The following is a 22,128-nucleotide window of genomic DNA, read 5'->3' as shown; positions in this document are numbered from 1 at the left end:
TGAGCAAACGCATTTAAAACAAAAAAGCAGGTGTCCTCTCTAAACATCTCCTTGTATCTTTTCTGATTGGCTCCAATACAGCTTCTGCATCTCATAAAGCAGAAGAAAACACTCCCCTAGGCTGACAGTGTGGTCGGCAACTCTGACAGTGACTTTCACACAATGTGCAGTCACGTGAGATACAGGTTCAGCTCACGTTCTCAGAGCACCTGGGATCTACGCTCGGCTCTGCCAAGTGACCTAGTGCATGACTCAGGCAAGTCACAGCCTTTCTGTGCTTTTGCTTCATCGTCCCAAATAAGTAAATAAAACAAAATAAAATAGGGCCGGTACATTCTCTTACATGTGGTCAGAGTGGAAATTCACAAACACCCTGGGCTTTGTGGTCCTTTTAAGGAATGTACCAAACACATGCCAGATGACAACAGTCTGTATTTTGACAGGGGGATGATGAACCGTTTGAACTCACCTGCGCAAGCTACCCAGCAGTCTTCCCAACTGGGTGAAGGGACCGCTTCAGTCAGAAATGCTAGGAGGAGAACCCAGGAAGGCACCACTGCAGCCTTTCCCTTTCTATCCACTGCCAGGCAGCAGACAGACGGAAGAGAGAGACAGGCTGGGCTTTCACTATTTCGCTCAAATCTCCTGCCCAACAGCAGGAAATCATGGCCAAAGGAAGCCAGAGTGGTTTCTCTGTCACTGCCTGCGTGGAGGCAGGAAAGCACTGCCCAAAGCTTCTTATCAGGTTATTAAAATTTGTAATTACAATGTCAGGCTGTGGGAGGAAGGATTTACAAGCCTACTCCTGTGGCTCTGAGGCATCAGTAGTGGGGTGCAACCTCTGCTGGTCTGGGGACTGGGTAGAGAGGAACTGGTGCTTTACACAGGTGTGCAGGTGGTCTATTCTAAACCAATAGAAAGTAAGGAGCTTCTGGAAAAGGGCAATAACGTGCAATGTACATTTTCTTCTTCTAGTGCTGATGGTAGACTCATCCATGGTGTACCACATGATCTGAGAACAAACACCAACCCAAAAGTGGAAAGAGCCCTTGACTACATGTGAAACCTCTGAGAACGAGAAAGTCAGGGCTGAAACAGAGACATAAATTTTCCACTACCGTCTGGGAATGAATTAGAATTTCAAATCTCATTTACTACCACTAGGATACCACTGCCCAATACAGGCCCCGTGATCTAATGCATACCCAGATAGAAAAAAAAGCACACTCATGCATGTGACCAGGAGGGTGTGTGTGTATGTGTGCAAGTGTATACACACATACACACACACACACACCCTCATCCAGAAGTCAACACACAAAGGGCACACGTGCTTAGAAACACACCCAAGTCAAGGTACAGATGGAAGGCAAGTTGCAGACTCCCAACAGGGCAGATAATTACAATCAAAGCATCAACTCACAGACTCTGAGGAGATTTTCTTCAAAAGCTCAGCCCCTGGGGTTCCAACGAGTCTTAAAATGAGCTTCAACTGATCAATATCTAAAGGTGGACTATAAAGGAAAATGTTGGGACAAAATAAAAATGAAAAACAAACAACAAATAAAACAAAACAAAACAAAAACAAACAAAATACCCCAATGACAAAAATGAAAAACCAAGCCAAAATGGTGAATCGTCTAGGTAAGGCTTCTGCAGGACGGTCACTTCAAGTAGGACATGCTCCTCCTGTACAAGGATTCAAAATGCCGCCACACACACCCATGGACATTCACACTGTGCATCTGTCCACAAAGGGAAGCGACTGAAGCTGGGCACTGAGCTCAGAGACAGCAGGCAAACACGAGAGCCTCCTCCGTCCAGGTGCTCAGTCCACACCTACCCCTTCACTTCCATCAGAACATCAGTAGCCAGTGAAGCCAAGAGCAGTGGTAAGCAGAGCGCTACAGAACAAAGCAGCAGAGCACAGGAGCCAGGGTAGAGCAGCCCCCCTCTAACTATCCCCCCGAGGCCTGACCTAGGAGCTTGTAATGTGGCAGGGCCTGTGCAGATCCCAGAGCCTAACCACTGAACTTCCCTCTGGAATGCCTCTCCCTCTGCCCTGGCCACAGCAGGCAGAGTACTGTGGGTGACAGCCAGCAGAAGGCCTCACTCCCACACTGCACCTGGATGACCTCCAGGAGTGCCGTAACGAAGCAGGACAGATGACGTTTTAACCTTATAAAAACATGAAAAAAACCTCACATATCCCCAAAGTTCTAAATAATAGGCCACCGTGCCAAACCTCTGCTCTGGTAGCCCAGTCTCAGGTACCCTCAGAATGTATGTGCACATATTAATGAGAAGACAAAAACTCCTATTTGTTCTTACTGCTTTCAGCCCTGCCTGAAAAGAAAGTTAAAAGGAGGGGGATAGAATCTTATAAAACAGCTTTAAATAATCTCTGTGAAAATTTGAGTAGTTTACCCATGTCTAACTGACATTCGAGGGGACAGGACGGGAGGATGACTACCTCTGATCCCTGCAGGTTTTGCATGATTAGGTCCTTCTCAACTTCAGTCTCAGCTTAAACTTCACCTCCCCAGAGAGGCCTCTCCAATACTCTATAAAGAAGCCCCCACTTCCATTATCTGTGTCAGCATGATGCTTGAAAACACCACAGTGCTCACCACAATCTTTAACCACTATTTGCTCACTGCCTGCCACCTCTACTGATCTGCAGCTCTCTGGGGGAAGGGGCCACTCCGCCTGCCCACCACTTATCTCCAGTGCTCAGCCTAACACCTGCTGCCTCTGGGCACTCAAAATATTTCCGGAGAAGGTAGAACAGGATGGAGAGAAGGAGGAAGGAAATACTCCTTCTTATGGTTATAGGTAAAAAGGCAATACAATGTAACTTAAAAATAATGGCTTCTGCAAGTCATAGTTGTTGCCTAAGTTACAGGAATTACTTATGCAATATCACTGGCATTTTGCCCTGTTTTTTTGTGGGTTTTTTTTTCTTCCCCAGACATGAAATTGGCTTAACGTGGAAGCAAATTCTAGACAGGAGTCAGCAAACCCCAACCTGCTGCCTGATTTGAAAATGACATTTTATTGGAACACAGCCTTGCCTGTCCATTTATATATTGTCTATGACTGCTTTCACTGGACACAACAGAAGCCATATGGACCCCAAAGTCTAAAATATTTACTATCTGGCCCTTTAAGAAAAGGTTTGCAGAACCCCATCCTAGACCCAAAAAACTTATTTCTAGAATTTATAAACAAGTCTACTTACACAAGTTACTTCTGAATTAAGAATAGAGAATTCTGTCATCTGCAAATGGCAGAAGTTAAAGTGTTCTGGAGGTTAAATGTTCAGTACTTATTTCTTAGTTTATGAGAAAATTTTTAAAGCATACATTAATGAAGACAGAGCAAAGAATGCATACCATCTTGCTCTAAAATAATCAAATTATGTAACAATAGAATACAGAATCCTTTCTGCTCATGTAAAATGACTCAGTTTGCATTCATTTAGTTTGCTCAAACTCTTCAGAAGTAAATTTAACTTAGGCCGCTACCCCAAAAGATAAAATATATTGCATATGAAAAAAACCCACTAGACTCCCTCAGCTCTCAAACAGGTAGTTTTATGATAAATTCATCAAAACTAACCTCTGGAAGTAACGCTGAGATTGGGTGTCTTGTTTCGGAGACTTCTGACTACTGAGAACGAGGTAGCTTCAAGCTCCCGAGGAGGCAGAAGACTCTTGGGTGTGGGTTTCTCAACGCCCTCACTTCACTCCACACACTGGAGGCTCACTGCAGCAACGAGGCGGGGCCGTGTCCTTCTCCCAGCTCCTCGCCTCACATTCATGGCCTCCCTGACTTGGCATCAGGCTTCTCTTCTGACTGCCTCAAACTACTATTCCTTAATGCACCCAATGCTTCAATTCACAACAAAAGTTCCAGGCACATCTAAGCCTTCAACTTCCTATTTACCCAAGTCACAGACAGGACTACCCTCCATTCTCCCCTCCTACCAAGCCTTTTTTCTCTTACTCTCCAAAGCCCTGCTCAAATAACTCTGCCACGAAGTCTTCCTGGTTATCTGGACTTGAAATGAATCCCTGCTTCTTCTCATTAACTTAGTAATACCTCTAATATAGTACTTTTTAAGTCACTCTGTCTTGTTTTATAATCAGAGAGTGAAAATTTGTCCAAATAATGCCTGTAACTCACCTTCCACTGAGTCTGACCATCCGATTTGGGGGACAGGTACCATCTTATCCCAGCACCTTCCACAAAGCAGGCCAGTAAATATGGGCAGACTGGAAAACATTTTCTATACTACACTTTTCAACTCAGTGCCACCCCTCTCCTTGCCCTCAAAATCTAGAACCAGACTCTGTATAAAGTCTAAACATAGAAAAATAACCAAGAAAAATCGCATCATCTAACATGGGGCCTAACAAGTTCTCAAACATTCCATCTGAAGTGTTCACCATAAAGAGATACAAATACTGCGCATGAGTGTGTGAGGGCTATGGACAGAGAGAGCTGGTGGAGCATGACAGTCAATACTTGGAGATTAGTAGACACAGAATGCCAAAAACAATCTACTTAGCAGCTAAAAGCACTTGCGTGAAGGAAGTCAAAGCATGCAAACCTCAAAGGACATCACCATAGGTTCTCCAAGGGCTGGCAAGTCCACTGAAACACAGGTCAGTCTTCAGCAGTACAAGCCACTGTAAGGCCACTACAATGTGTCCAGGCAGTTAAGGCCAGAAGGAGCTTCAAGTAGCTATATAAGCAAAGCAAAGCAAAATTTACCACATATGACAGTTATTTCCACAGCAAGCCATCCTTCTTAATAGGTTTAATCCCCCTCCCCCGACCGGTGTTATTTTTACTGTTAGTTAAAAATATATTTTAATTATAATGACCACATTGTCAAAATTTAAACCATAAATTTCCTGGTACTTCCTAAAACATAAAGAGATACAAACATGACTTCAGCCTATGATTACTCTTTAGGTCCTTTGTAACAAAAGTGAAAGGAAACTAGAAGGACTAGGTGAGGGAGAAACCTAAGGCTAATGGGGGAACTAGAGGGAAAGTTAGAAGGATGTTTAGTCAGTTCTAAGTGTGCTAGACATTTTCTAGAAACCTCCACAGATTGAAGAATTGAAGATGAATAAAAGAACTAGTTGCAGGGCCTACCTGCAACCACTACAGCTTGTGAGCAGCAGTTTTCAATAAAAAAAAACAGTCTGTATAGGGCAAAGTTAGAACATTGGTCTTTGGAGAGTGGGAAATCCTCATGGTGACAGACAGGATGGGCCAAAATGAGCCTTAGGCAACTTGATTGATTCTCTTCTTGGTCAACAAAATAGTTGTTTCACTGTTATACAAAGAAAATTCCTTTATTTATGCCTCCTACACACACCCCTTTGGGGATCAAGCCCGCAACCCTGGCATGAAACTGTGACCTCCTGGTTCATAGGTTGATGCTTAACCACTGAGCCACGCCGGCTGGGCTATTTACTCATTGTCTTTTTTATGTTTGAAGTATTTCATAGTGTCTGAAAAAAGAGATGAAATGAATAGAGTAAGGAGTAAATTTAATACACTAGGGAAAATCACATGAAGCAGAGCAGCAAGCTGATGGCAAGTGGAGTATAACTCAACAGCCCCATTACCCTCCAGTTAATGTCATAAGGGAACCATTTCTATTAAAATACAAAAAGGAGAATAAAGTTTTACACATGGGGAAATTCACCTAGGGAAGGAAAACAGCAGCAAACCTAGGCTGTGCCCCTGGAAGAGAACGCAGTATGTGATGTGTAACAGGGCTATGAATCTCATTTTCTCCTTCCTCAGGCTGCAGACTCAAGCGTCAGTAATAACATTTTCTAACTATACTATACTTGAAGACATTCTGGATCCTCACTTTCTTCTAGTGTAAAGTACTGTCAGCTGTGTCCACTTGATGTACCCAGTCAACTAGACTCATAAGGAAGGGCTTCATTCTTTAAAGAAAATTACAATTCTGAGTTAGTTGGAATGGTTCTGCAAAGTCACAAATGAGAATAATTTCTGACCTAGCAATATGTAATTAGCTTTAAGACAAAAATTAATAATTCTTTTATCTTAAGGAGAACTCCAGAGATTATTTCAACAACCAGTACCAAAGGAATCTCTCAAGAAAAAGACTGATCACAAAAAAATGAAAAGGTGAAATGGAAAGATTTGCAGAGATCTAAAACTGCACAATACAATACAATACCAGTAATATCATGTGATTAAACTTAAACGTGATCTAAATAAAGTCCAATGAAATTTAAAATTCAGATCAGATAAAAACACTCATAAAATTATAAATAGCCCTGGTCAGTGTGGCTCGGTTCGTTGGAGCATTGTCACCAACACCAAAAGGTCACTGGTTCGATTCCCAGTCAGGGCACATACCTAGGTTTCTAGTTCAATCCCTGGTGGAGGTGAAAGGGTAAGCGGGTGGGAGGATGAGCACAGGAGGCAAGCGGTCACACATCGATGTTTCTCTCTTCTTTCCCCTCTCTCTAAAATCAGTAAAACATTTCCTAGGGTGAGGATTACAAAAAAACAAAACAAAACAAAAAACCACAAATAAAAAACTATGAATAGACGCTTCCTTGACATGAAGAAAAGGATTCATGAAAAATGCACAGCTAAAATCATACTCAGTGATGAAAGACTAAAAGTTTTCCCGCTAAGATAAGAAGAGGACAAGGATGCCCACTTTCACCACTGCTATTCAATACTATATTTGGAAGTTCTAGCCAGAGCCAGTTGATAAGAGGGGGAAAAGGCATGTAAATTGGAATTGAAGAAGTAAAACTATCTCTTCACAGATGACACGGAAGATACTGAAGCATCCACAAGAAAGCTACTAGAGCTAATAAACAAACAGAGCAAAACTGTAAGTTACAAGAGCAACAAACAAAAATCAGTTGTGTTTCTATATACCAACAATGAAGAAAGTGAAAAGGAAATAAAGCATTCCATGTGCAATAGCATCTAAAAGAATAAAATACCTAAGATTAAATTTAACCAAGGAGGTGGAAGATTTGTCCACTAAAATTATAAAACACATTGGCCCTGAATCAAGGCCAGCAGTTTGCTGAAGCTGCTGGTTTCAAGCAGGAGCCTAAAGAAATGTCTTTCTATGGTCTGTTGGCCATTTCAGAACTTAGGAAATGTAATGGTCAGTTCATTAGAAAGAAACATCTGAGAGAGAGAGAAAAAAAGAAATTATAAAAATCACTGAAAGAAATTAAAGATCTACATAAATGAAAAGACCTCACCTGCTCCTGGAAAAGAATACTTAATATTGTTAAGATGTCAATATTATCCAAAGTGATCTAAAAATTCAATGCAATCTCTATAAAAATTGCAACAGCTTTTTTGCAGAAATGGAAAAACACACCCTCAAATTCATATAGAATTATAAGGAAGCCCAAAGAGCCAAAAAAAAAGTCTTAAAAATCAGAACAAGTTTGAAATGACTTACACTTCCTGATTTTAAAGCTTACTGTAAAACTACAGTAATCAAAACAGTATGGTACTGTTATAAAGATAACATACAGACCAATGACATAAAATTGATCATTGACAGGCATGCCAAGCCCATTCAATGGGGGAAAGGATAGTCTCTTCAACAAATGGTGCTGGGAACAACTGAATTTCCACTTGCAAAAGAAAAAATTGGACCCCTAACCTCACGTCATATAGAAAATTAACTCAAGATGGATCCAAGATCCAAGTATAACAGATAAACCCATAAAACTCTTCGTAGAAAATAGTAAATATTCATGACCTTAAATCTGGTCATAAAAGATGGCACCAAAAACATGAGCAACAAAAGAAAAAAAATAGATAAATTGTAGCTTTATCAAAATGAAAATTTCTCTGCATCAAAGGACAATATTGAGAAAGTGAATAGCCCTGGCTGGTGTGGCTCAGTTGGCTGCAGCGTCATCCCCATGCACCAAAAGGTTGTGGGTTTGATCCCTGGTTGGGGTGAATATGGGAGGCAACTGATAGATCTGATGTTTCTCTCTCTCCCTCTCTGTCTCTCTCTCTCCCAAAATCAACAAACAGATCCTCAGGTGAGGATTAAAAATAAATAAACTGAACAGACAGTCCACAGAATGGGAGAAAATATTAGTAAATCATATATCTAATGAAAGTTTACTATTCAGAATATATAAAGAACTCCTAAAATTCAACATCAAAAAGACAACCCAATTAAAAAATGGGTAAAGGATTTGATATACTAGTATATTTCTCAAAAAAGATATATATACCGGTTTGGCTCAGTGGATAGAGCGTCAGCCTGCGGACTGAAAGGTCCCAGGTTCGATTCCAGTCAAGGGCATGTACCTTGGTTGCGGGCATGTCCCCAGTAGGGGGTGTGCAGGAGGCAGCTGATTGATGTTTCTCTCTCATCGATGTTTCTTACTCTCTATCCCTCTCCCTTCCTCTCTGTAAAAAATCAATAAAATATATTTAAAAAAAAGATATATATACACACAAATGGACAGTTAACACAGGAGAAACTACTCAACATTATTAGTCATTAGGGAAATGCAAATCAAAATCACATACAGATAACACTTCATACCTACTGGGATGACTATACTAGTAAGGAATGGAGGGAGAAAGAGAGAGAGAGAGAGAGAGAGAGAGAGAAGGAAAATGATATAATTGAGTACTGGTGAAGATAAGATGTGGAGAAATTGTTCATACATCACTGGTGGGCTATAAAATAGTGCAGTTGCTGTGGAAAACAGTTTGGCAGTTCCTAAAAAAACTAAACACAGAATTACCATATGACCCAACAAGTCCATTCCTAGGTATATACCCAAAAGAATTAGAAGTGGGGACTCAAACAGGTACTCGCACACCAATGTTCACTGCAGTACCACTCACAATAGCTGAAAGGGTAGAAACCACCTGTGCCTATGAACAGATGAACGGATTAAACAAAATGTGGTCTCCTATATAATAAAAGCCTAATATTCTAAGTGTCCAACCATTCGTTCGACCAGTCGCTATGATGTGCACTGACCACCAAGGGGTAGATATCTCCAACCGGTAGGTTAGCTTGCTGCTGGGGTCCGACCAATTGGATTTGGGATTGAGATAGGCCGGACACGCCCAGGAGCCCTTCTGCGGTCCCTCCCTGGCTGGCCAACCTCCCATGGTCCCTCCCCAGCCAGCTGGCCCTGATCAGGTCTGGGTGAGAAGGGCCGGACACACCTTAGAACCTTCCTTCGATCCCTCCCCGGCCCCGATTATGCACTGGTGGGGTCCCCCTCAGCCTGGCCTACACCCTCTCACAATCCGGGACCCCTCGAGGGATGTCAGAGAGCCAGTTTCGGCCCGATCCCTGCAAGCTAGGTCAAGAGACCCCACCGGTGCATGAATCTGTGCACTGAGCCTCTAATATACATATAATGGACTAGTATTCAGCCATAAAATGGAACAAATTTCTATACAGTCTAGAACTGGATGAAACTTGAAAACATGCCAAGTGAAATAATCCAAACACAAAAGGACAGATACAGTGAGGATTCCACTTAATGAAATACCTAGAATAAGCAAATTCATAGAGACGGAAACTAGAAGTGAGGTAACCAAAGGCTGCGAGAGGGAGGAATGGGTACAGAGTTTCTGTTTGGTGTGATGATGTGTTCTGGAACTAGAGCAGGAGTCCTCAAACTACGGCCCGCGGGCCACATGCAAATACAAATATTGTATTTGTTCCCGTTTTGTTTTTTTACTTCAAAATAAGATATGTGCAGTGTGCATAGGAATAGGGGTCCTCAAGCTACGGCCTGCGGGCCACATTCAAATACAAATATTGTATTTGTTCCCATTTTGGTTTTTTTACTTCAAAATAAGACATGTGCAGTGTGCATAGGAATTTGTTCATAGTTTTTTTTTTTTTATACTATAGTCCGGCCCTCCAACGGTCTGAGGGACAGTGAACTGGCCCCCTGTTTAAAAAGTTTGAGGACCCCTGAACTAGAGAGTGGTGATAGTTACATAACTTTGTGAATGTAATTAGCACCACTGCATTGCATACTTAAAAATGGTCATGATAGTAAATTTTATGTTATGCTTATTTTTACCACAAAAAAGTGTAATTGGTAAATTTTTATGTTAATACATTTTCCTACAAATATATTTTTAATTTAGGTCCTCAGTCACACTAGTCATGTTTTAAGCGCTCACTAGCCAGATGTGGCTGGTGGCTACCAATCACCACACTGGAAAAGAAGATACAAAACATTTGCAAAACCACAGTAATACTTAGTTCTTATCTAAAGCTAAAACCACCAGTTCCAAATGCAAGACGTACTCAACACTAGCTGCACGCAAGAATCAAGCGGGACTTCACTCTTGCAAGGCCTGGGCACTCACCACACCAACGAAGTGGAGTCTGCAGGGTGCCCAGGCGTCGGGAGGTTTGTACAGCTCCCCAAAGTATTCACAAGGGGAGCTAAGAACCACTGTGCTAGAACAGAAGCGACCGTACACTTCATGCAAGAAAAAATAACAGAAAACACTTCCCTCTCTCCTTGTCAGGCAACCAAAGCTACATCCACAGAGATGCAACTGACAAGAAGGGAGTGATATATGTTACAAATACAAATCTTCTGAATTTGATCTGCCTCAAAAAGAGCCAAGTAGAAAACAGTGCATTACTAAAATAAGAATTGTGAAATAAATTCACATGTATTAAAAAAAGACTCACCTAGTAAAGAGTTTGAATGCTAGGTTTTCTGTCTAAAGTTCAGAGGAGGAAAGAAGTATGCACACAAGGGAAGGAGTCTTAGAAGCTGCAAGTCAGCATTCTAAAAGGGCCGAGCATCAGGGAGTAGGCAGCGTCTCCGAGGTGAGCCACAGGCCACAACTACTTAGAAACCTTTCTACTAGCAGCCTGCCAAGCGGATCCATCCTTTACTACCTGCCATAAATTTAAATAAAGCAAAAAGTCTTGTGTTAGTGATTCATAGGTAGACAACAGAGTGCAAAGATGAAGGGAGAAACTGTTTCCCAATGATCATTAATGAAGAAAATGGCTAACGTTTTCTGGCCGGCTCTGTGCTAAGCAGTTAGCACCATGTGAGGTGCTGGTACGTACTATTACCAGCATTTTATAGTTCAGGAACCCGAGAGACAGAAAAAGGGCAACGGCCCAAAGTCACAAAGCTGGAGTAAAAGAGCTCCCAGGGAAACCCAGAAGTCTGACTCCAGAACAGTGCTCTCTCCCCTGCCGGTGTGCGTGCAGCTGCCAGTGTCTCCTGAAGGTAGATGGAGAGACAGAGAGAGGGGACGAAGGGGAGAGGTGAGCAGAGGACAGCATTAGAGCACTGTGCTTGGAGGACAGACTTCAGGGCGGGACTCTGAGCTGTGTACCTGAGGAAAAGGAGAAAACCAAATTTTCCCCAATAAGCTCGGGCTGTAATGTTGATCCCAAATTTCTAAGAAACAGATACGAGGTGAATGAAGCACAGACAAAGGAGAAACATGGGTATTAAACTAACTTCAAATCTGGAGATGAGGAGCCATAAGTGAACTGAAGTGAAGGAGGCTGAGCCCTATGGATCCAGTGAGACCCAGGAAATACAGCTTCCCCGAGGGTCACCAGGAAAGCACATGTCCTCTGGAAGGAGACAGTTAGGACATGTGGACAGATAACATGAACACCGGTCACCACAGAAGCATATCCCAACTCTACGCAAGTAAACTGACACTCTGGTTTATAAACCACAGTTGGCACAGGCGAGGGGACAAACTGCTTCCAGGTCACAGGTGACTGAAGCCGGTGAATGCACGCCTCTGGAGGCCACCTAACCCCCCGAAGGCTAGTCCCATGAAGTTTACAAACATCTTCCACGCTAATTTCTAAAAATATTATTTCAACATTCTTTCTCACAAACATCTTCACCCCGTGGAACCAATGGGAGTTCCAACAAAGCACATTTTGATGCTAATACTAAACCGTGAAGCAGGCATGCAGCAGACAGGAAAGGGCTAAAATAAAGAGACCATGATAAATCACAAACTAGACAGTAAGTCTGGAAGTGAATTAAGGTTTGACTACTATCTGGGCTAAAAATTAAGTTGTGTTGAAAAAAAAAAAGGCCCACAACAGGGTGACCTTACTACTTCTTCTGTTATTATTTGTTGTTAAACAAACATAACAAGTAGGTATATCATTACAGAGACCAAAAAAAAGGGGATAGCCTTTTTAATATGTAAACCAAACATAAAGAGACACCCCTGATTTATAAATTGGGTATTTGTGTTTGTACAAGCAGACTAATACCCTCAGGTCGCTGAATATGAATATAATCTTAAACTCACTGCAAAATGATGACATATGAAAGCTTTAAAGGGTTTTCCAGCTGACGAGGAATTTTTCCAACTCACAAAAGTAAACCGAAGCCTCTTCTTGCCAAGGGGCAGATCTCATGTGCATATCTGGACTATAAAAGCAAGTATCTGAGAACCTTCCCTAGAGACAGGTAAAAGCCATATACTCCCACAGACACTGGGATACAATTAAAAAACAAGAACCCAAACTTTCAAAGGATACGGTCTGTACCAGGAAACAATGTTCTTCCAGTCAGCAGCTCGGCCATTATGCATCCCACCGACCAAATGTCAACTGGAAAGTTAAAGAGAAGTAACAGTGTATACAATGTCACTATTATCATACTTGGCTCCCAATGAAACTGTAACTAAGGGCAAAACACACGAATATTTACGGCATCTGGTTTAAACAATCATATTCCTTTTTACAGAAATAAGTAAGTTTATTAAGACCTGCACCCCAGTAAAGGGCTTCATAGCTAGGATAAGGCCAGACATAATTACGGCAAGAGAAATAAGCTGTGTACAAAGGAGTAAAAGTTTCTTCTTGGTAGAAATCGTAGATTCTCCCAATATTGAGAGGCTAAGATTACTAACCATTGTCTTCAGGTAGAAATACTCAGAGAATAAGCTGAAAATCTAAATAAATAAAAACTCAATTGCTAAATCACAAGATTTGAAAACTGTGTATTAAAAATCCCACTTTATCTGAGCTACTGAAATATTTCCTATTTGTGGTCTTTAAAAGGATCACTGAGGGAAGAAAAGATGTTTCCTCCTATTCCCACTATCTCTACTTCTGAGAATCCCAAATAAACCCAAGATGGCATTAATAGGCCTTAAATAACCAATGTAAGCAATACCTGTCTGGTTGTAATGCATCCAGTTTAGCATGATCTCAGGAGCCCTGTACCACCTGGTGGCCACATAGCCTGTCATTTCATCATCTGTGTGTCGAGCCAGGCCGAAATCCAAGATCTAAGGGAAAGAAGAGAAATCAGGTGCTGAAAGAGTCAACCTCCTAAGACTTGTAAAGCAAAATGAAAAAATTCCTATATAAAGGGAGAACAAAATAGTACTTTCATAAACATATATCCCAGTCTATATTTTGAATGCATGAGAAACACAGCAAGTACTTTGAACAATGAAATTACAAAAAGCAAAATGAGAATACCACTGCTAGGTATTTACCCAAGAGCAATGAAAAGAAACGTTCACACAAAAGCTAACACATGAATGTTCATAGCAGCTTTACATAGCCCCAAACTAGAACTAAAACAAATGTCCACTGATGGATGGATAAACAAATTGTGGTATATTCATAAGATGGATACTACTTAGTGATAAAAAAAAAAAAAGGAATGAACTATTGAAACACGCACTACAAATTAATCTCAAAAATATTATACTAAGCAAAAATGAGACACACACACACACACAAATACTGTATGATTCTATTTGCATGAAGCTCCAGAAAAGATAAATCTTCCTGTAGTGCCAGAAAGCAGATCGGCCGTTGTCTGTGGCCAGGATTAGGAGCAGAGGGTTGAGGATCGGCTAGGAAGGGGCACAGAGAACTTTCTGAGGTGATAGAAATGTTCTTTATCATAACTGAGTTGGTGGTTACATGGATATATAAATTTGTCAAATGTACACTTAAAAGGATACATTTTACTGTATGTAAATTATGTTTTAAAAATTTGAGTAAAAGATGAAATGAAACCTGAAACTAATATAATACTGTATTCAACTTTAATTGAAAAATTAAAAAATATATATTAAAAAAAGAAATGGCCCTAACCGGTTTGGCTCAGTGGATAGAGCGTTGGCCTGTGGACTCAAGGGTCCTGGGTTCGATTCCAGGCAAGGACATGTACCTTGGTTGCAGGCACATCCCCAGTGGGAAGTGTGCAGGAGGCGGCTGATCGATGTTTCTCTCTCATTGATGTTTCTAACTCTCTATCCCTCTCCCTTCCTCTCTGTAAAAAAATCAATAAAATATATTAAAAAAAAAGAAATGAAACAAAAAAATTCCAGAGCTGCTTGTTCTTTATAGACAATTTATTTATCGTATTTGAACTATTTTGAATGAAAAGCCTTCTGCCATTTTTTCAATTTAATCTAATAATTATCTCTTCAGGACTGCTTACTTGATATTCAGACTGTAATTTTCCTTTATTATAACTAATATACTAAATTTCAAATTTAACTTTTAGAATGAAAACAAGATACCCGACGCCACCTTCAATGTCATTTAAAACTGAAGCTGCCAGGCTGGTGTGGCTCTGTGGTTGAGCGTCGAATTATTTACCAGGAGGTCGCAGTTCGATTTCCAATTAAGGCACATACTGGGTTGCTAGCTCAATCCCTGGTGTGGGGCGTGCAGGAGGCAGCCAATCAATGATTCTTATCATTGATGTTTCTATCTTTCTCCCTCTCTAAAATCAATAAAAATATATTAAAAAAACACACACAAAAATGAAAGCTTACTAAATCTATGGTTTAAATATCAAAGTTTGATATTCTTGAGGACAAAATGACTTTCCAGATAAAAAGTTTTGGCTTATATAACCAACCATTCCCTGTATAAATGTGCCTGGTTTATCAAACCCGTAATTACAAAGTGAAACAACTATTTCCCACCGCCTCTTCGCCTTACCTTCAGCTCACAGTCCTCATTCACAGCTAGATTACTAGGCTTCAGGTCCTAGGAGGAAGGGCAGAGAGGACAGGAACAGCTTTATGGTGCACGGTGAATTCTCTGCTTAAATCCTAACATAAAATTAAGACTTCACCCAGCCATAAACAGACAATTTCCATTCTGTAGTCACTATCTAGTCCTAATTAGCCTTAAATTGGTAAAAACTATACATCTTTTAAAAATCAATTTAAACTTAAAGTTACAGTTAATCAATGATCCTGGCTACATGACAGTCTCCCTCCAGCCCCCACTGCCACCAGTTCCCCAAAATAATTTAATAAAAAACACAAGACATACCCTGTGAATTATGTCAGCTGAATGTATATACTGTGAAATAGAAAAGAGTCAGTTAAATAAGTCATTGCCAACCTCCCACTGCCACCTTATACGACTTATTTGAAGTACATTTTCAGGAAACAGTAAGAACTACTAGTATAAACCATGAGATTAGAAATCAGAACAAGTAATTATTAGTAGTCTATGCATTTATCATAACTATGATTTCCACACCATGAACTCGACTCAAAGCTGAAGTAATGAGTGAAACAGTTCTTGCAATCTATTTTCCAGTTGGTTCTCTATAGCTCAATGAAGATTCGAAGCAGCTAAATATCAAAAGTGATTCAATTTTAAACACTGTTTATCTGCCCCCTCACAAATAAGTTAGCCTCCTTAAAGATCTTTTTAAAGTTTCAACATGACTCTGACCAGATATTAGATTATATCAAGAAATTATTATTACTGTTTAGGTGTAATAATGAGGAGTCCTCCACTCTCAGACATGCATTCTGAAGTATCTATGGGTGAAATGAGATGATGTCTAGACTTGCCTTACAATAATCCAGGGCTTGGGGACTACAAGAGAAACAAGATTGGCCATATGCTAGTAATTGTGGTCATTGAGTAACACAGGGCTTCATAATTCTAAAATTGTACTAGTGATTTGGGAGTGTTCTAAATGTTTCACAAGACAAGTTTTTTTTTTGTCTCTTTCCCCCTAACTCCCTTAAGTCCTAAATAGAAGAGAGAGAAGAAGGGAGAGAATCTCATGTCTCAAAAGTATTACTAGTGCTGTCTGTACCTTGAGACCTCGGAGAATCTGGTAGATAAGGAACTGAACATGGTCATCCGTAAGTTTCTGACATTTCACAATGTTGTTCAGATCTGCCCCCATGAGATGGGTCACCAGATACCTAGAAATTAATGGAGAGTTACACAATAATCCAGAAACCTTAAGGAAGTTCTTATCTTTTTTAAAAAAAGCCTCCCACGGAAGTACCACAGTGATACCTAACAGATTAGTAACTTCTCACAGGGACTCATTTTTAATACTACTATTTTATCTCCTGCCATCTATTTTTCTAAAAACTTTATACTCATTCCTAATTGACATATCTTTTCCTAGGTTCTCTAAAGAATAAAAATGGATATTAGAATGATATCTGTTTGCATCACTTTTCTTTAAAAATGTTATTATTGCATGAGAAATGTACTAGTATAACTAAATGCCTGGCCATAATAAGTATCTTGTATTTTAAATCCACCATTACGGCTCTAGCTGGTTTGGCTCAGTGGATAGAGTGTTGGCCTGCAGACTGAAGGGCCCCAGGTTCAATTCCGGTCAAGGGCACATGCTTAGGTTGTAGACTCGATCCCCTTTGGGGGGGTGTGCAGTGGTTTTCTCTCATCATTGATGTTTCTATCTCTCCCTCTCCCTTCCTCTCTGAAATCAATAAAAATACAAAAAAATTAAAAATAAAAAAAATAAATCCATCATTGCATTTTCACCTCACTCCAAGTTGTAGGTTCTAAAAAAATAGGAGTATCTTTAAATTTTCAAATTATAACAACATTTTTCAGAAATGACTGGTATAAGAATATTGTTCACTCATGGTATTCCTGCATTTACTTTGAAGAAAGGAGGAACACATTTTATCTGTAAGCAAAATGAGGCATTCCAGAACGACTCCTCACAGGTGTGGTGCTGGTAATTAATCTTATTATTACACAGTAAGATTAGGGAATGATTACATTCAAGTCCAACAGGTCTGCCACAGATATTTTAGATGCAATGCCTTACCTACTCATTATTGTATTACAAGGCAAGGGGAACGTAAAAACCACATCAATACTAAAGAGGCTGAATTTTTAAAAAATAGGTTTTATCTACTGTGTATGAACATAACCCATTCCTGAGGCTGAATAATAATGTAGATTAGTTCAGCTTTAAAGAATGCTGATTGCATTTCATTTCTTTCTTTTTAAAAAATAAACTTGGAGGGAAAGAAAGAAACCAGGCCAGTAAATTTAAGTCTACTATAATGCATTATATGAATAAATATGTGTATGACCTCTCTTTACACACACACACATAAACACACCCCACTATATTTATTAATTTCTTTCCTCAAAGAGGAATGGGAATTTTTTGTTTCCTAATTTCCCTATTGGGCTGCTATGGTCAGTTCCCAATTGCACTAAGATCAAAAGGAATTAGCCTAGATGTATGTGAGCTAAGTAAGATTTTTAGCATTTCATATTTTTTTAAAATATATTTTATTGAGTTTTTACAGAGAGGAAAGGAGAGAGATAGAGAGTTAGAAACATCGATGAGAGAGAAACATCGACCAGCTGCCTCCTGCACACTCCCCACTGGGGGTGCGCCCGCAATTAAGGTACATGCCCCTAACCGGAATCGAACCCGGGACCCCTCAGTCCGCAGGCTGACGCTCTATCCACTGAGCCAAACCGGTATCGGCAGCATTTCATATTTTTAAAAGTTGCACATTTATATTGCCTTTGAGGAAAGGTTGCACTCTAAATGTAATATGAAGTATAACTTAGGCTTTTTGTGCCCTAGCTGGTTTGGCTCGGTGGACAGAGCATCAGCCTGTGGACCAAAGGGTTTTGGGTTTGATTCCGGTCAAGGGCACGTACCTGGGTTGCAGGCTCCTTCCTGGCCCGGGCCCTGGTGGGGTTAGTACAGGAGGCAACCAATCAATGTGTTTCTCTCATATCAATGTTTCTCTCTGTCTTTCCCTCTCTCTAAAAATCAATGTAAAAATATCCTGAGTGAGGATTAACAAAACAAACAAACCACAAAAATTGGGCTTTTTGAAATTTTTTCATAAAGATAGTTCTTATTTAAGAGATGTTCCAACCCCAGCATAGCATAGCTAAAGGCAGGCAGTGCTTACTCTGCACCAGGCACTATTTATTACACCCATGTCTCATGCACTTTCTACTACTCTGAGAAGTAAGTCCCATTAGTATTCCCATTTCATAGGTGAGGAAACAGAGACAGAACAAGAAAATACAACTTGCCCAAGGTTAAAAGAGTGGAAATGTCAGGGGTTGCATTCAAAACTATTTGACCGCAGAGACTGTGATCTTAATCACAGCACATACTGCCTCTGAATTCTTCCAGCTGACAAAAAATTTAAGTCGAGAGAATGATCTTTTTAAAATATTTTATAAATGTCACAATAACCAGGGAAATAGTATCTCCTGATAATTTTCTTATCAATTCTCAATATTTATTATCAAAGTTAATCTTTAATGAAAAAGAAAGCTGGCAAAGCAGCAATGAATATTCTATCCTAATCAGTCACTGTATTTTTTTTAAACCCAAAATTGACACATAATCTGACAAATATGATAATACTGTGAATAACTGGTTAATATTTTGTAATCAGAACTTCTCCCCGAAAACCTGGGCAGATGGCTGCAATATCCATAACACCTATTATGACAAATTGCAAGGCTCAGGTTGAGGAAGAGAGATTTTATTTCTGTCTTATAAGACTGCTTTGCAAATAATTCTATTTTATGACATCAAGTAGAAAGAGGATTATTCTCTCACCATTTAAAAACAATTTTAAGGAGAAAAGTTAAACAATGTTTTGGATGATTCTACCTAGAATCTGCCTTAATTTGTCTTGAAATAAAACCTAAAAGTCTTAACCCTCTAACATGTCTGCTAGTTCACAAAAGTGTTAAGCAGTAGAATTACCAATGCAACCACAGTAATTTCAAGCATAACTATTGTGTTTTAATGATTACCAGAGACAAGGAATCCTGTACAGCCAGGAAACCCCTGACTGCACAGCTTAAGAGAGAGAGATCATATTTTTAGTTAGAATATTCCACCAGCATGTAATTTCCTTCAAGCCTCCTCCCCATCAGAGACCACACCCATTTTATCACGAAAATTTCCAGATGAAGGGTAAGACCGTATACACTACGTAAGTATATAAGACCAGTCTATACAGTAACAACTACCAAGCACTGCTGCTAGGCTGCAACTAAATCAACTGAAAAGCATTATTCCTGGCAGAAGTGTCTTGCAAGAATTAACAAAATCACTGTATGCTGTTTCCATGAAGCTCAAAGATTAATTCATGACAACCAATTGTCCAGCTCCAACTCATTACATATAGAAAGGTTTCCAAAATGAATCTTTCAACAGTAGCCAAAAGCAAGCATCATGCCAACTTTTAAAAGTAGTGAGCCAGGGAGTGGGAGGAAATGGTAGATGAACACATTTGAAACAAGTCAATTCCAAAAGGAGCATTACTAGGTAGCCCAGCTTCTATAGCATTTGTCTCTGGAAAGCAAATGTAATTACATCTTTTTAAAGGCTGTGCTCATGCCAGTGCTCATAACATCTCAAATAAATTAAAGGTCTGACTTGAGAACAGCTGGACAGCTCTATACCTAGTTCTCCCATCTTTAAAAAGGAGGTAAATGAGTAGGAATTTATTAGACTAACGGCAGAAAAGATTATTTCATGGGCTGATACAAATTGTGTTTTTCACTTTTCTTGTGAAAATGGTCTCCTTTAAATTTAATCAAACTATAAACAGTATAAACCACCATTTTTTAAAGTGACTCATACTAAAATGTACTGTACCGGCAAGAAGGCAAATGTCTACAATAAGTGATTTTCAGTACCGTAGACAACCCTATTCTAGAACTTCAGTTACTAGGCACTTTTGGGTAACACCCAATTGTCAAGATTCCTACCCTACCACCTTTATTTTTAAAGCATAATAGTCAGAAAGAACCTATGTAGGAAAAAACTTTTACATCTACAGATTGGCATCTTTCCTACTGCCAGCTCTAATTGATAAAGCACAATTATGAAAAGGCAAAAAACACTTCCATATTTAAAGAAACTATTTAATAGGGGAAGGTCCGGGAGGGAAGTAAGGGCGGGGCTGGGAGAGCCCTGCCTCATCCTGCAGCGGGGCCTGGGCCAGGCGGTGGGGAGTCCCGGAGCCACGTGGCTGTGCTTCCCACCAAGCAGCCCCCCGTGGTGTGCCCACCGCACTGCCACTGCGGAGGAGCCCCCAGGGGCAGGAGACAGGGCCGAGGCTCAGACACAGGGATGACTCTCCCTGTGAGCCCTGCAGTGAGAGGTCTAGGGGGCTGGGGATGGGGCGTCTCCCCTATCGGGGCACAGGGCTCAGCTGCTCCCAGAACCCGGTCAAAGCCCCCAAAGGAGGGGCCTATTTCCTGGGGCTACTGCTCGGATGACTACAGGCTGGTACCAACAGGAACGTGCGCTCTCCCCATTCTGGGGCGAGAATCTGAAAACAGGGCGTCTGGGGCTGTGCTCCCTGGGTGGGCTCCAGGGCAGGGTCCTTCTTGCCTCCAATGTGTAGGATAAGCCCAATTTAGCAAGATGTTTCATTCTTTTACATATTGTCACTTATTAATAGTTTGTTAAGAATTTTTTCATCTGTGTTCATGGGGAATCTTGGTTTGTAATTTTCTTTTTTTAAAATGTCTTTTATGAGTTCAGTTTGGTTCGAATAAAATCTTACAAAAATTCAAAAAAAAATATACTACTTAAAATAATCACAGGGATTGACAACCGCAAGCCTCTGAAATACATTCAATGATCCTTGGGACTTATTACAGTCTGTTCTCAACACAGCAGACAATAATTCTTTAAAAATAAAAATCACATCATGTCCCTCCTCTCATCAAAAGGCAAAAATCCCTTCAACTGCATATAAAGCCATACATAATCCAGTAGGCCGTCCCAGTGATCACTCTCACTTCATCACCTACTTCTCTCCCTTGCTCTCACTCAGCTCCACACCAGCCAGCCTTACGCCAGCCACACAGGCCCCTGCTGCGGTTCCAACATATCACGCAGCCTCCGCCACAGAGCCTTTCCCTGGCGGTGCCTTCTGCCTGGGATGCTCTCCCACCAGACACCCATGAGTCTAATTCCTCTACTCCTTCAAAGAAGAAATAAGTACAACTTTGGTTCAGTGGGTATGCTTAAGTTGGTAGGCTTTCAAAAGGATAAAGGAGCCAAAGGCACTACAATGGATAAAACTTAACCTTTCAAATAGACACTAGCCTTAAATAAGGTCTTTTCACATAGGAATAATCCAATTCCATAATGCCTGATTAAGCCAAAATACAGCATTTGCCTAGGTCAGCAAATCATTAATTTCTTTGTTAAATAAATCCATCTTCATTGTACCTAAAATTTTGGGATATAGCTCAGACCTGATTCGAATGTTTTCCAAAGTAATTCACAAACACATTACTTCAGCATTTCTTCCACATATAGGCAGAATATCAAAACCATCATTCTGAGGACAATGAAAATATAGTGTACATCAAAATAATATGTTGTTACATGTTTTTACAAATCCATGGAATGTACAATACCAAGAGTGAACCCTGAGGTAAACAATGGACTTTGGGTGATTATGATGTGTCAATGTAGGTTCAGCCTTGGTAAAAAAAAAAAAAAAATACACCACTCTGGGATGGGGTGTGCTAATTCTGTAGTGGGAAACCTGCAATGGAGTGCTTGTACGTTACAAAAATACCTGCTGGAATCTATCTTGTACTCACGTGTCTTGCATTCACACATATATAACCTGGGCACATGAGGGCACGAATGCCCCATGGAGTAACTTTGCCAGTGGGTAAATGCTCTCCATCTCAGGTGCCCTCTGTATAGCTTCCTAGAAGATCCTGGCAGCCCTGTTTAGCCCACCAGCCCACAATGGTGAGCAACTTAA

At 40.4% G+C, this 22,128-nt stretch overlaps 1 protein-coding gene across 1 annotated transcript in view; it reads right to left on the bottom strand.

The window, feature by feature from the left end:
- Positions 1-22,128, bottom strand: part of MAPK14 (mitogen-activated protein kinase 14) — a 78,551-nt gene that overhangs the window by 13,907 nt on the left and 42,516 nt on the right. The window contains exons 5-9 of the mRNA XM_015560843.1: positions 16,158-16,269; positions 15,374-15,403; positions 15,035-15,082; positions 13,239-13,353; positions 12,599-12,670 (exon numbers count right to left, since the gene is read on the bottom strand). Coding sequence (XP_015416329.1) covers positions 12,599-12,670; positions 13,239-13,353; positions 15,035-15,082; positions 15,374-15,403; positions 16,158-16,269 — 377 coding nt within the window. The remainder of the gene's footprint in view (positions 1-12,598; positions 12,671-13,238; positions 13,354-15,034; positions 15,083-15,373; positions 15,404-16,157; positions 16,270-22,128) is intronic.

This window comes from Myotis davidii, unplaced genomic scaffold, assembly GCF_000327345.1.
Source record: "Myotis davidii unplaced genomic scaffold, ASM32734v1 scaffold1036, whole genome shotgun sequence".
Lineage (NCBI taxonomy): Eukaryota > Metazoa > Chordata > Mammalia > Chiroptera > Vespertilionidae > Myotis > Myotis davidii.
This window is presented reverse-complemented; position numbering and strand designations above follow the sequence as displayed.